We start from the raw sequence: 15,691 nt of genomic DNA on the forward strand, positions 1-15,691 counted from the left end.
AAGATCAAAACGTCACAATCCTCTAAGACCTTTTCAGTGGTACACAGAGTTCTCCACACAAGAATTTTCCACTAGAATTTTTAAGCTTATAATCTCTAACGTATGAAATGAAGCAAAACTGATTCCTATAAATACATTACTGAACTTAAGAATGACATTAGAATTATTTTATTAGCCCAGACAGCATTTTATATCTATGAGATCTAGTCCCAAGTCTGACCATTATTAATGGGCAGACAACCAGACAGCCAGATGAATCAGCTATCAAGGCTGAACTTGTGAACTCCCACTCTAAGCAGAGATTTAGTAGAAATGAAGGGATGCATTTAACTTTCAGAAGAGAAAGCACATAACTGCTTTTACACTACTGCCAGAGGTGTGTTACTCTGCACATGGAAGGACAGAATTTAGCTCCTGCTTTGTGCTCCCATGCCCACATACACTCTAAGCTGGAAGGAAGAAGCAAAACACAGCTTGTTACCTTTGAGATTTAAATTCCTTCATAATATCCAAGAAGTCATTGTAGACCTGCGGCTGGCTACCAAATTGCAGCTTCACCTGGTCAAGATAAGACAATGCATCCTCCACCTGGAGACAGAACACACAGGTTATAATAGCAGAGAAGATTTTATTTCACCTCCATTGTTCTGCAAAACACACATTATTTGAAAACACAGCTGTTAGCCCTGAGCCTGGGCAGGGAATTAAAGAGCAAAAGACCAGGAGCCCGGTTAGCGTACCACCAGCACCATTTGAATAAGAGATACTCACTCCCCACTCCTGGCTCACAAGATAAAACTGTACCAAAAAGAACAAAAAGGAAAAAAAGCAACACAGATCAGCAGAATTACTCAGAGAAAAAAAAAAAAAAACCAACATACTCCAAATTTACCATCACTGAAGTGACTGCTAGGATAAACAGAACTAGACTGAGTATTTTTCCTGCATTCGTATGTGGAAATTATTATGGAAGTCTAAGAATAAGCAGAAAGTGGAAATGACATACTCAGTGTAGTAGATGTCTGCCAGGTACACGCTTGCACTTTTTTCTAAAAGCCAGACATTTCAGTTCGACATATAAGGATTTCAAAAATGGCAACTGTGGGCGGTAAATTGTTTTACACCTCAAACAGCAAGAAGTTTATGAACCATTCGTGTACCAACATCCAATTTTCAGATGTACTGAAAGAACAGCCACAGCCTAAAGCAAGAGCTCTGGGTCCCCTATTGCCTCCCACAGCCAGGCCACACGCTCCTCAGCTGCAAGAGCTATACATAGGACCTCTCTTTTGTCTGAAATTAAACAACAGCAACGGTCTCAAGAAATGAAGTGTCCTACATTCTGCAAAAGGAATTGGCCTCTCACCCAACAAGGCAGTGGGTTCCACCGAAACTGGAAAAGACTTGCACCGTATTTGGAAGAGACGAAGAAATAGGCATCAATACATACATACGTGGCCTTCTCGCTAGAGCTGAACCAAATGTAGCAACTTAAATGGGTTATTTTTGGTGGACTTTTCTCTTTTTTAGGATTTTACAGCATATAATCCAAGAATAGAGCCTTCCTTACTCCCAAATTACTCCCACACAACCACCCACATAAGCCATGTGTTCAGAAAAGCACCAAATGTTTTGGCAATTTAACCCATTCCTATGAATAATCTGATCAATACTTCTTCCTTTTCCTTCCTGCCCCCGGCCTTTTCCTAGCAAGTCCATTTTTCATTACGGTATTTGAAACAACAGGGTTTCAGCAGAAAGAGAAGTCCCCTTCTGTATTCAACAGTCTTCCAAAGAGAAGGATCTAAGCCTTGTCAAGAAAGCTTTTAGGAAGTCACCAGCTGGCTTTGCAGGGCAGCCTCCCCTACGCACCAAATAGAAAAAGGCTCCCGGTTGCCGAAAGATTTAGGCAGAGGTTGGTTTACTTAAGGCAGCAATGCTCAGCGTTACCTTGAGCCTCTGGAACTGCTGCTGTCCCTGCACGGGCACGGCTGGTGGGGTGGGATGAGTGTGGCTCTGCACCACCTGGCTCCCGTGAGGCTGCACTGGTGCGGTGTGGTGGTGGCCACTGTGGACGGCTGCGATGGCTGGCCCATGGCTGCCCGAGCTCTGCGGCACGGCCGACACCTGGCAAGGCAAAGAGGACGTCACGTACAGCCACGGCTTTGCAGCCACCTCTGCTTGCTGCGCAGGCAGAGAGCAAGATCAGTCTTCCCAGACCCAGGTATACAAGTAAAATTTTAAGGAAGCAGGATACAGTCAGTTTGACCTTTAACCATGACTGCTAACAACCTTACTGAAAAAACATTTTTTGTTTTCTTCAACAATGACCCAGAGAGACCTAACAATGAAACAAGATAACTCTCATCCTATACTCCAAGTAGAGGAGAGCCCTCTCTGAAAACAAGTTACAAACACAGGTTCCCTCCAGCCTGCAGACTCACAGGCTGTCTAGTCGCTGACACTAACGTAAAGACCTGCAAAAGGGACATAAAATGGGATTTTTAGTCTGACAGTCAAGGTTCTCTCTTTTCTCTACGACACTTACGTGTCACAAGCAATAATCTGAATGAACGAATCTTTATGAGCTTCTACACTCTCGCCATTCAGTTTGGGTACTGGAAGTCAAATTGTGGCTCTCTGGCACCAGCAAACTCAGAGGAAAACTCAGCTTGGTATCTCCCCTAGAAAAACAGGGCAAGGAACAGAAGGCGTGCACTTTTCAGGTCTCCTTCATATGTTAAACCAGAAAAGTTTCACTTTGGAAAATCCGTTAAAAGAGCCTTTAAAAAAATTTTAACAAGTAAATTGCTTTTCATTTTCCACAAACTTAGTCTTCCATTCAAGCCTCCTTTAGATGGGATATACTTTTTTTTAATCCTTCTCATGAACAAGAAACAATTTGCTTACTGGTCCATCCAAGTTCTTTTTAGGAAGGACTGCCAGCACAAACACACCCTCTTCCAGTCCCTGCAAGTGTCTGCCCGCAGGCTCTTCAGCTCTGCGGCTGCTACTATCAGTGTGAACATCCCTTCTGCAGCAGTAAAGAAGCAGCTGTGTGTAAAATCAGGCACCAGGCAGGGAGGGCAGCTCACCAGCAATGCAAGTGTGGAAGATGCAACATGCCAGAAACATGGCAGAGACAGGTAACACAGGAACAGCTTTTCCCTGGTCTTTCACTGGGAGGAATCTGCAGTGCACTCTTAAAGTACATTTTTTTTCTCTCCCCAGCTGACAGCTCCTTGCAAAGGAGGCAAGAGAGGGAAGGGTGCCACCTAATGACCCTGGGCTAATGTTTTCTGAAACATTTCCATTTTCCTGAAACTCTGCAATCTAAATGCTGATCTGAGCCAGTCTGTTAAGCTTAAGATCACCCAAGATATCATACACCTGTGACAGAGCAACTGTAAGAACAAACCTCTTCCCAGTGAAGAAGAGAAAAATAGCGAAAAAGCCCTGCACACATTTGCCTCTAGGATTCAGAGACCATGATCTGAGAGAATCATTTAAAGAATCATGTTCAAAAAAGCCAAACGACACCATGTTTGTTCAGGTGGCTCTGAACATGAATGAAGCTGACAGCAAGTGCTTAAAATGAGATGTATGATAAGCATTGTCCAATCTTGGTTTTAGTTTAGGAAGCCCCGGTTACTAAAATAAAACTTGTCTCAAATACAGAATTCTACCAAGAAATGACATGGTGCTGGCTCGTCGCACAGCAGGACCGCAGCTGAGACGCGGCAAAGGGACGAACGCACGCACCTGGTAGCTGGGAGTTACCGAGTACTGAATCCCCGTGGCAGACTGCATGGTCTCCGAAACCGCCTCATATACCGGAGGTGCCGGGGCAAGCACACGGTGCTGGTGTTGAAAAGCTTCAGTGCTGCTGGTGATACGTCTCTGCTGCGACGCATACACAGGTGACTCCTGCTCATCCAATCGCCGCTTCATTCTGAATTCATGCTCGGGAAGCACTACAAAACCTGTTAAGAACAGACCAATTAACAAATGCAATTGATTCATTGCTGCCTGCCAGCACCACGGATGCTAAGTTCACCAAGAGCAGGTAGGGCAAGTTTCTGTCTATTCATTTAGGTTACTGATATCTAGAGATAGGAAAGTGGAATTAAGATTCAGCTTTCTGCATAAAATATGCACTCGTGTTCTATCACAAACAAAATACTCTGCTGAAAAGTTAATGATTTCTTCAATCTCACTTAAAGGACGTTGCTAGCATGGGCATCTTAAGCACGTGCAGACCCTGAGCAATGCAAAGCTCATTGAACGCAGTATTTAAACACAACAGACTGAGGGAGAGTGCCTTACGTACACACAGCCTGGACATAGCTGCCTCCATTGAAAGCAGAAAAAGCCTCCTGGAGAGTCCAGGCAGGATGACGGTCAGCTGGGAGAGATGTTTTAAAAATGTGAAAGGGGGAGGAAGAATAGTCAGATTCTGCAATCACTTCCAAAGCTTCAAAATAAAGCGTTCTCTGTTTAAGACATATAAGACACGTGCAACCTCAGTGAAACCCACAGACTCACTACCAGTAGTATTTTGGATATCGTATGCCACACGGCCATGATCTTCCTAGCATCACGGCCCCACTCACCAGCACAAGCCAAAGAGTGGAAATTGGAGCAGCGCTAGCAGACACTGCAGCTGGCATCCTGCGTGCCTGCCAGCGAAGCCAGCGAGCACCGCTCAGCAGCTCTCCCACTTGCTCTCCAGTACTTCTTCTCCTCCGACATGCAGGCATGTTCCTGCCCTACTCTAAGTTGTCCCTATGCAACTTCATTTCACTTTAAATCCACTGTCCCGCTCCTAAAAGTGTCACGAATTCTTCGCTCTTTTGATTGAACTACTCACCTACTCTTTCCTGCAAGCAAATTCCAGTGCTGTTTTCTATGCATCGATTGTTATTGCCATCCTTGAGATGTTATCTGCTGTTCATCAAACCACTGGGTGCTCAAAAGCACATGCAGACTATTAAGGTGTTTGATGGACAGAGAACAGAGTGAAATCCACCCTCTTCAGCCTCTAATTCATCAGGAACTCTCCAAAGCAAGTCTTTTTCAGTTCCAGTGCAGTTAAACACATTCATTGCTAATGTGGACACACAGAAAAACAAGAGGGAACGAAGTTCCCCCAGAATAATGGTACAACAGCTGACTAAGCCAATTCTCATCTACCAAGTCAGGACAGCTCTTCACAGTCTAAATCCGTCATTAACCAAAGAACCCAAAGATCGTTCACCAATATCTCAGTGCACGTCAAATATGTAAATGGGAGCCAGCAGCACAGAGCTTCAGAATAGATCAACAGGGCCTTGAAAACACAGGCTTTGGGCAACAAGGTGTTTTTCCCTCCGTGTCTCTCTTTACCAGTCTCTCCTCTTCCTTGGAGGGGATAGGACAAGAAGGAAGATGACTTCATTTCTTTTTGGAGTTGCTCTGCAAGTTTAACCTCTCAGAACAGAGTCCCTTATCAGGTCCCCAAAGGACCCGGCAGGTAGAATACAGCTGGCAGAGGCAGAGGAGGACTCCTCAACCCAAGTAAAGGAGAAAGCTTGCTCACTGGATCTTATTTACAAGTTACAAATCCTAAGCAGGTCTGACCTCCAACATGCACTCAGAAAGCAGAGAGGGACACTCCAGGAGCTCATTTTGCTAATGGTGCCTGCATTGGTTGTCTTTTCATTCAGCTGGTCTCTGCTGACAAATAAAGAGCTGGGCAGGCTAACTTGAAGCTACTCCGCTCAAGCACAGCCGGCATTTAGCTTTGTAAAAACGTACAGTTTTATGCTAATAGGGCTGGGACTAAACTGAGCAACGCCGACAAACCTGGCCACGCACCATCATCCCACGAGCAGAGCTAGCCAGGATTTTGCATGACAATGGCTGACCGCATGAGTAAAGTCTGGGCAAAGCTTTGATGGCATCTATTTATAACCCGCTTACCAACTTAGATACCCTTCTGCTCAAACACTGGTACCCCAGCCAGTCCTTCCACTTTCTTTTGATCTCCCAGGCTGGTTCGCCCCTTACCCTTTCAACGGTGCAACAGCTTTCCTTCCCTACAGAAGCAACCAAGAGCTGCTGGTTTGCAGACACGTACACGCAATACCTACAAAGCAGGAACATTCTCAAAAAAAATTCACATGTGATTTGCTATAAAGAAGTGAAACAGTTCCAGTAGGCTTAACACACTGTCTGCGATAAGGGGGGGTGTGGGTGGGTGGGTGGATGTGTGTGTGTATACACATGGTGTATATGCGGTGTGGCTGCTGTTAAGCGTCCCACCCTTGCGTCTCACTTCCCAAAGCAACACTCCACACTTGTCACTTTGGATGGACTTACCAACCTTTAAAGCAGAGGCTGTTTGAGGACAGAAGATGGCCGGAAGACTCATGTGTCCTTATGAGGATTAAAATGCCACCTTAGGCTGACTGAGAAGCCTTTTCCCCGTGGAGCCACCAAACACCTCCGCCCTGTAAGGCTGTGGGAATCGCGGTAGCACCGAGGATACACTACCACGTACACACCAGCAGCATGAACATCAGGTTTTGACACTCCTGATTCTCACAGACCAAGTAAGCAATCTTCCAGAAACCTAGTCTGCTGTATGGTTGACATTAAAGCTTCTGTTTAGTGAAAATTAAAGCTCCTGTAAGGTGGTTCTTCCCTCCGAATTCCCCCTTCGCTACCTTCGCTAGCTGAGCTTGGACTCTGCTTCTATCCAAGCACTGTACCTGCTTCAACTTTAAAATTTCATATTACAGTCAATATATATGAAGAGAGTCAATATTATAGGCAATTTTCCTAGTTAACACCTTGCTAAACTCCTACTTGGGGTCTGCATCTGTTGTGTAAGAGTGGCTCACAGCAGACCACCACTTAACGAAGACTACTAAGTCACAGGCTTTTTTTAATCCTAGCAGAGAGATGATCTCAGTGCTCTGCTTTACCTAGACAAAGACTAGTGACGTTAACTCTGTGCATCCACCACCACCGAAACTCTACAGAGAGGGGAAAGCACTCAGGAGCGAGCAAACCAGCACCAGAGCAGAAACTGGTCTGCATCTTGCAGAAGAAAATACGATGCTGAATGCTCCCGAAGTGCATTCATCTCCTCACTGAGGTCCTGCTGATCTTGACCTGGCATCTCCCAGGGATCTCCTTCATTCAAAAACTGGAGAGATCTGTTGTGCAGCAAGTCCTACCCCTCCTACAGCACGCCAGGCAGCTGATAAGGAAGAAAGACCGTGATGAAACCCAAGACTAGACATGTCATTTTAAACCGATTTAGCTGAAGCCTGCTGCTCAAAGGGGCAATTCCACCCACTTCCACCCTCGGTGACAACTGATTTCTCTCAGCATCCTTGCTGATGGCAAAGCCCAGCTAATATGGAAGGTATTTTGAGGATAAATATACAATTGCAATCAGCAGCATCAAAGACTTGTATCAGCTATCTGCCCTCTGCTGTGGCGACATTACGAACAGTACTACGCTTGTTTTACGTTGTCTTCTCAGAAATGTAGCACACACTTCTGGCATCCCCTTATGGACTTTGACTCCAAGATTTAGAAAGACCCAATTCGAATTGTATCGTCTGTAATCTTAATTTGGGGGGGGGGGGGGGGAAGCCCCCAAAACACAGCAAGGACTGCACAAGACTGAAAGCAAGTCACAAAATTCAGTTACTTTCCTTTGTTAAAAGCATTAACCCAAGACACATAGGAGAGCTTAACAATAACTGGACAGACCGAGTCCCACTCTGTGCAGTCCACGGAGAATCACATCCCCTTTCCCCAGCATCATTTCGACCCAAACGATTTTCTAACTGCAGTTAGAGTACACAACATTCTTGCCTACAGGAGGATGAAAACTTTTTTTTTTTCCTTTTTCCTGAGTTTTTTAGCGTCCCCTTCACAGGGAAAGGACACTGTGTAGGAAGACACCTCTGATCTTCCCACCCGTGCCACCACCCAGCTCACCAGCTTTGCCTAGGACTACAGGTAGGGTGCATCAGGCAGACATACCGCAAACACGCACAGGATCCTCAGCTGGTAAAGCAAGAAACAAAATTTTAAAAAGGTACATTGCATCTCAGTAACACCCCCAGAATTATGCAATTCTACCCCGCCAACTTCATCAGAGGATTTCCCCATCCATCTGCCTCACATAAGCCAGTGGGACCGGTAAACATAAATGGAGCGTATCCCTTCCCCTCTGGTACTGCGGAGAGGAAAGGAGCAGCAGCACTGACACAGAAAGAGAAGGAACAAAGCCGGGACAAGGCTGAATTCAGCTGGCAGAGCACCACACGGCTCCTTCCTCACACCAGGCTCCCCTCCTGCCCGCTCACTCCTCTGCGGGAGCAACGGAGGTGAGAGAGCCCGGGCACCCTCCTCTTCCCTCGCAAAACTGCCTCTCCCACGGCAGCTCCGCTCCCCAGCTTTGTACCAAATAAAATCTCAAAAATCTGCATAGCTAGAAACCTATATTGATTTTTTATTTCAGGTTTTCCAATCAGATAAGGAGGGTCTTCTGGCATTAAGAGATCAGCTGTTAAATAGTTGTCAGAATCAAAAGCAGAAAGAAAAAGGCAAATAGAGAATAGGAAGAAAGCACATTGGGAAGGTCTGCTGCCTCGGCACCTGTTGGAACCACAAGAAGCCTGTGGATAAACACCGTCCTCACAAAACAAGTTGTGAAAGCTCTGCTAGAGAGGATTTTGGTCCCCGCAGAGCGAGGACCCTTCTGAAAAAGGGCAAGGAAATGGCATAGAGGCAGATGACGTGTTTAACGTGTGCAGGGCCTTTCTGAAAGGTTTCCTTTCGAGGGAGGAAGGACTCAAAACTTGGGAGCAGCAAGCGTGAGTCTCGGGTACAGCTCCAGACCCTGGAGGGGCTGCTCTGATCCCGGAGCCGTCACAGATGTCCTGCGGGACAAGTCCCCCACAGGATTTTGACGCCGTATATCACGGTGCCTGCTAGAAAGCAGCTGGCTCAGGTTCCAGCAGCGCTGCTGTCTGTGCACTAACCCAGCCGCACGACTTCCAGAACATGACCCAGCTTGTTCAGCAACCGCTGGTATATTTTTTGCATGGTGCCACACGGCCCTCACCTGTAACATGGGAATAAGCCCCTGACCCCGCTACAGGGGCACATTTGTGAGCGGAAAGTCATTCCAAAATGAAATTAGAAGTATCCAAAAGAAAAAGGTGCTGGAAAAGCCGTATCCAAAGCTTTCGGAGCAGTTAGGAGAGTTTTCTGCAAGGTGACATGGTGACAGCCTGCGGATTACATGCCAGCACCCAGAACGCGGCAGACGGGACACGAGTAAACCCCACTCGTCTCTGTCCAGATGGGTACCAAGTTGGTAAGGCTTTGCCAGAGCAGTGAACGGCCTGGGTGTTAAACCCCACTGCAAAGAGATGATCCAAACCGAGCTTTACACTCAATACAGAGGTTAGCATCGTTTTGCCCTGTTTCTCGAGTACGCTTTCCCCACGCACAGAGACAATTACCAGAATACTTTTATTTATTTTTTTTTATATATATATATATATATATATATAAAAAAGGAGACAAGACCCCACAGGAGTTGGAAAAAAGCAGCGCGTTCCCAAAAGCGCACCCCCTGCCTAACAGGCTGAAATGACAGCTATTACGGGACTCTTTTCTGTTCCAGCTTTAACAGCCATAAAAGCTTTCCAACGCTGGAGAAGACCAGAACAGCAATCTGGACAGAAAACGATTCATAAATCCTGGAAACGTAAATGATCCTCTTGCCAATTCCAACGCGATGCTCCCGGCTCCAAGACCCACACGTGCCAGGAGCCTGCGCGGAGGGCTCCTCCGGCAATCCGGGCTGGGCGGGGGGGGGGGGGGGGTGGGTGTGGGAAGAGCATCCCCCTTCCCCACCCTGCTTGCAAAAGCAGTCTAAATCACCCAGACTTTCCCCAAACTTTAGCAAATTACTGCCATATTATTTGGTGAACGATCACATTGAAGCTTTTCAAACAAATTCACGCTGAGACCATGTATCTTAACCAGAAGCGGTGGGTGGGAGGGGTAGGGAGGAGATCCTTTGGGGTGAAGAAGCGCAGCTTCCTTTCGCAAAGAGCGCACTGGCCTGAAAAACTGCTGACTTCACCCGGGCAGGGAAGAAAAGACCCCAAAAAGTGGTTTTCTGTTCCCGGAGATCCAGCACGGGCTGACACTAGGCTGCCAAGGCACTTTTATGTGATGAAGGAATTTTACAAGTGCTTTAAAATTACTACATTAACATAAGGCGCCATTTTATTACATAGTATTAACGGCACCGTATTTTAGAACGATGTATACTTCTTCGAAACTGTATTTAAAAAAAATAAAATTACAAGTTAGGACTGGAAGACGGAAGTGCAGATAGAGCTGTACTGGAAGAAGCTGGGCATTTCCCACTTGTTTACTGAGCCCCCACACCTTTGAGCACAACCGATGAATATAAAAGCGACAAGTTAGGAAAGAAACGTAAGGTGTTGGGTCATCCTTAAGCTACGCTTCGGCACAGGAAGCGGGTTTTGATTCCTCTGGGCAGCGCGGGAGATTAAAAATCCACGCGCAGCCCAAGATGCCTTTGATAACTTGTTCCAGCGCTATTTTAAACAGATTATTTTTTCAGTTTTGCACCATTTTAGCAGTCCAAATAAACGCATTTCTTCCGGGACGTGCTCTTTCCACCAGCGCGCCGAACACACGTGTTATTTGCACAAATAACAACTCTTAAAACTCATTCCAAACCCGGGCCAGGAAAAGGCAGAAAAGACGGTATTTGGTTAAGCAGGCGCAAAAGCGCGCTCGTGTTTTTTAAAGCTACCCGACCGCCGCGGCCAGCCTCCTGCAGCCCCAGGTAAAAACCTGAAACGGTTTCTACGGACGTCCAACAGCCTGAAGAATTAAGAAAGAGGGCCGCCACATCGAGCGCGAGATTCTGACAAGTTGAAGGCACGGCGCTGCGCGGAGAGGACGCGTTAAAAAAAAAAAAAAATAAAAAAGGATGCCAGCTTGCTATTAAAAATGCTCGATAATTAACGCGTGCATGAGGAGCTCTCTGGTTTCCGGAGATCTCTACGCATCGCTTCCAACAGGTCCTTACGGATCGCCGCGGAGGTTCAGCTGGAAAAAACCGCAACGGGGGGGGGGGGGGGGGGGGCTCTCCGAAAACCCACGGGGGAACTCCTCGGTAATCCCGGGGGCCCCTTCGGGGCGAGGCGGCCGAGCGGCCCCCCCGGTGGTGGTGGTGGTGGTGGTGGTGGGGGCGGTTTAGCGAGCGGCAAAAGGTTTTTAATGGCAACTTCTCCGGGAAGTTGAGGATGGGGGGGGCGGACACCGGAGCCGGGGGAGCCCCGCACCGCCCCCCGGGCTCCAGCCGGCTCTCGGGACCACCCCCGCAGGGCGGGCAGCGTGGGGAGGAGCTCCGGTGGAGGCATGGAGGGGGTGGGGGGGGAGCCCCGGTGGAGGATCCAGCGCGCAATGCGGCCGGTACCGGGGGCGTGCAATGCGGGAGAGAGCTGGCGGAGGGAGGGAGGGAGGGAGGGAAGGAGGAGGGGGGGGGGGGGGGGGCGGTCCCGCCGCAGCCCGGGAGCGGCACCGGGCGGAGGGCGGGAGGAGGAGCGGAGGGAGGCGCCCGCCTCGCAGCGCGGCCCAGCGGCCGCCGCCGCACGCTCCGCCCGCCGCTCCCGCCATGCCGGGGCCGGGACACCCCCCCCCCACCCCCCCTCTCTCTCCTCCCTCCCTCCTTCCCCACCCCCCCCCCCCGCCGCTTCGAGCCCGGCGGGGCGGGGCGGGAGGACGCGAGACCGCCCGCGCGGGGCCGGGGCTCCCCGGGGAGACGAGAAGAACCGCGAGCACCGGCCACCCACCCTCCACCCCCCACCACACACATACACCGCCAGCGCGCGCGGCACCGGCGCCAGGCCCCGCCCCCTACGGATCGCCGGAGGGGGCCGGCACCGGGCCTGCCGACCACCCCCTCCGCCCCCCCCCTTCCTCCTCCTCCCCCCTTACCTCGAAGCGGGCCCTGGCAGCGGCCGAGCGTCCCTCAGGGTCAGGGGGCGGCGGGGCCGCTGCGGGCCCCTCCCGGGAGGGCGGCGGGGGTGAGCTCTCCCCCGGTGAGGTGAGGTGGGGTAAGGGGGGTCCCCGCGCCCCTCCTCCCGGAGAGGGGGGGCGGGCGGCGGCCGGCGCCGGGGCCCCGGGCGGAGAGGGGGGGGGGGGGGAAGGGAGACACTCGGCGGGGGAGGGGGGTAAGATGGAGTAACCGTCTCTCGGCCGCCGCGGCGGAGCGCTGCCCGCTTCTCTGTTCCCCGGGAAATCCCGCCCCTCCCCGCGCAGGGGGGGAGCCCCAAAAGCCCACTGGGCGCGCCGCACGCCCGTCAGCACCGCGACCAATCGCCGTCTCGGTCCCGCCCACCTCGCCCTCCCCTATTGGCCGCAGCCCCCAGGAAGGGGATGTGGAGAGGAAGGGAGGGAAGGGGAGGAGGTGGGGGGGTGGGGGGGGGAGCTACCGCCGAAGAAAAATGTCCGTATAAGCAGTGCGCCCCGCCCCCGTCCCGCCTCCTCCGCGGTCCCATTGGTTGCGACCGAAAAGAGCCAGCCAACCGGCGGGCGGGCAGCTCGACCGTCAACGGCGGGGAGCCCGCCCACGCGGCGGCACCGGCACCGCCTCCGACGGACGAGGCCCCGCCCCCTCTCTAGGGAGCCCTTTTGTGGAATGTTTACATCGGCCGCGGCCCGCGGGAGCGCGCGCGCGCGCGCGTCCCCCCCCTCCTCCCCTCGCGGCGCGCGCGCGCGTGCTCCCCACCGTCAACCCAGACCCCCCCCCCCCCGACCCCCCCCACGCCGCCTACCGGCGGCGGGGGGGGGGGTCGGGGGGGGGGGGTCGGGGTTGACGGCGGGGCGCGGGAGGGGCGGTGCGGCGCTGCCTTTTGTCCCCGAACCCCTTCACTTCCGGGATGGCAGCGCCCCACGTGGGGCGGGTCGGTTACACGTGGGGGGCGGGGGGGGAGGGGGGGGGGAAACAGACAGACAGACAGACAGACACACACACACACACACACACACACGCACGCACGCACTGAAGCGGGGAGGGGGCGGTGGAGAGGCCCCGCGCGCCGCGGGGGCGTGCCCTCCGCCCCGCAGCCAATGGGGGCGGGGGGCGGGGCCGGCGCAGCGACCGCTCCCCCCCCCCCCCCCTCCTCCTCCTCACACACACTCCCTCCCCCCCCCCCTCCCCCCCCCCGCCCGCCCGCCCGCCCCCTCCCGCCGCCGTCGCGCGCTTCCCGCCGCGCGCTTCCCGCCGGCGGCCGTTGAGAGCGCGCGGGTCGCTCCTTCCCTCAGACCAACGGCCGTGCCCCCCCCCCCCCATTCCCCCCCTCCTCCATCCGGGAAGAAGCAAATGCCGGTCTAGTCGTGAGGAGAAGGGGAGGTGAAAAGGAGGCGGGAAGGGAGGGGAGGGGGAAAAAAAAAAAAAAAAAGCAGCTGTTACATACCCTCAACGCGCAGGCGAGGAGCCCTGAATGGAGGGGGAACTCCCCCCGGGGCGGATTGGCCCCGCGATACCGATCGTCACGACCGGACCGCCCACCGGCGGGGGTTGGGGGTGGCTGAGGGAGAGGCCTCAGCTCGGAGGGCGGGAGGGAGCTGACCCCCCCCCACACCCGGCCCTGCAACAGAGCCTTGACCCCCGCCGGGGTGGGTGAGCGCTACCCGGTCCCCTCAGCCGTTGCTAAAACACGACCTGGAGATGGGTCCGCGGCTGCGGGGGTTTTAATTTATTTATTTGATTTCTCCCGGGGTTTATAAAGTTGTGGAGGGAGTTGCTGCACTTCCCCTCTGCTGCAGGCACCGGCCACCCCCCCCCCCCCCCCCCGCTTCATCTGCCTGAAATCAAGGCTGGAGGAACCAGGCCTGGCCTCGGATTAGCTGTCACCGGGCCTGCTGCTCAAGCATCTTCACTCAAACAAGGGCTAAACATCTTGAGGTTTTTTCTCTTTCCAGCTGCTTTTCCCTTCCTCGGTTCTTAGCGCCAGCCAGGGCAGGAAGCAGGCAGCTCCCGGGTGCTGCCAAGAGGCCAGGACATGCAGACACAGCAGAGTAGGATCTCTCTTGCCTCTGTGTCTGGGACCTGCGGCTCGGTTTAGTTGCTGAAAGGTTGCTGGCCAAGGGGGTGCTTGAACCTGCATGGGCTGAGGATCGAGCCCGACCGTAGAAAGCTGGTGGCAAGGAAGCAGGAGGCTGAGACATGAAGCGCTCCGGAGCCAGGCTGTTTCCAAACTCCCGGGGCTCAACATGCGCTGGGCAAATTACAAGCACTAAAGTAATCGTAATTAGCGAGGCGATGTGCGCGCAGCCAAGAAACCCAGAAAGCCAAATGAGAGAGGTGGGCACAGGGATGGCAACACCACTTTGGGGTTTCCCTGCAATGGCTTTAAATCTCATTTCCAGCCTCAGCCAGCACTTTGGATTTAATTCTTGGGCTTGTTTTCATTTAGGATGACCCCACTGTGAATTTTGCCTGTGGTGATTGCTCCCTATCCCTGGGGCACTCTGGGGAAGGGGAGATGCTGCAGGCAGGGCAAGGCAAACCTGCTACCTGCACACAGCGGCCCATTTCTCCCACTGCTCTCCAAACAACACCAAGTTTTACTTTCCAGTAACGCTTGGCACTCTGCGTGAAGTGGCCGTTTCCACAGAAATCCATATTTCTGCTGCCGAGCAGGACCTGCTGGCATGGGGAGGAGGAGTGGATGGAACAAAATCTTGTGTTGTGCAAGAGGACTGAAAACGCTGGCTTTGACAAGAAACGTGGCCCTGGAAATAGTTGGGGGGGGGGGGGGAGTGTTTGGGTTGTTTTCCCATGGAAAATGTTTACAACCCTTTCCTCCGCCTCCAGCACAGATGGGATCTTCGTCCCTCCTCGAAGGGAGCTGCTGAGGTCTATGACAGCGGCGTATCCGAGCAGTTCCCATTTCAAGCTGTCATTGGTGCTCTCCCTCCCTCTCATCTTTACCTAAGCACGGGTTTTCTTCGGGTTACCCCCCCACCCCGTGCTGCCCCCAGGGTCAGCCCGAGGGTTGAAGGCAGCTGAAGGAATCCTCTGCCCTGTCTTCTGCTGTCATTTTTCTGTGGAAGGCCACCAGCCTAGTGAAAAAGCCCCAAACCTCAAGTTTAAAGTCCAAAACCACTGACAGCTGATCTTATTGCAAGAAGAGGTGAAAGGGGAAACATTTTAAAAGTCAAAAAAGAAATATATATATATATATATATCAATGTGAACCTAAAGCGCCTTTTGATTAAACACCCTCCAGTACTGTGCTGCCTGGTATTCCTACTGTGACACTGCTGACAGGCATCCAGGACATGGGTGTCCTAGGAAACGTTTCAGTTCTCCGTGTCCACATCGTATGGAATTAAGCTAAAAGGCGCGACTGCCTTTACCCACACCTACAGCATGGGCTTCGTTAGGATTTCGGAGCCCGTGGAAGGAAGACAGAGGCTGGGCACACCCACGGGGCCACACAGGATGGACCCGACACCCTGCTGAAAGCCCCGCTGACCCAGGGAGAGCCACTGCTGACAGCGCGGGCTGGGAAACAAGCCGCAAACACCCCCTTTCTGCGCGTGTGCCAACGAGAAAGCCCAG

At 52.3% G+C, this 15,691-nt stretch overlaps 1 protein-coding gene across 3 annotated transcripts in view; it reads right to left on the reverse strand.

Annotated features, from left to right (window-relative positions):
• The window catches only part of SIN3A (SIN3 transcription regulator family member A), a 36,122-nt gene extending 22,445 nt beyond the window's left edge, over positions 1-13,677 (reverse strand). Inside the window, exons 1-4 of one of the 3 annotated variants that reach the window (XM_049812179.1) lie at positions 13,539-13,677; positions 3,763-3,983; positions 1,951-2,127; positions 482-588 (exon numbers count right to left, since the gene is read on the reverse strand). In XM_049812179.1, coding sequence (XP_049668136.1) covers positions 482-588; positions 1,951-2,127; positions 3,763-3,951 — 473 coding nt within the window. In that variant the 5' untranslated portion in view covers positions 3,952-3,983; positions 13,539-13,677. Of the gene's footprint in view, positions 1-481; positions 589-1,950; positions 2,128-3,762; positions 3,984-12,057; positions 12,221-13,538 lie in introns of those variants that run through there. The other 2 variants (XM_049812178.1, XM_049812180.1) reach the window with 2 other exon arrangements.
• Between the last annotated feature and the right edge of the window lie 2,014 nt (positions 13,678-15,691).

Source organism: Accipiter gentilis, chromosome 10, assembly GCF_929443795.1.
Source record: "Accipiter gentilis chromosome 10, bAccGen1.1, whole genome shotgun sequence".
In the NCBI taxonomy this organism is placed as follows: domain Eukaryota; kingdom Metazoa; phylum Chordata; class Aves; order Accipitriformes; family Accipitridae; genus Astur; species Astur gentilis.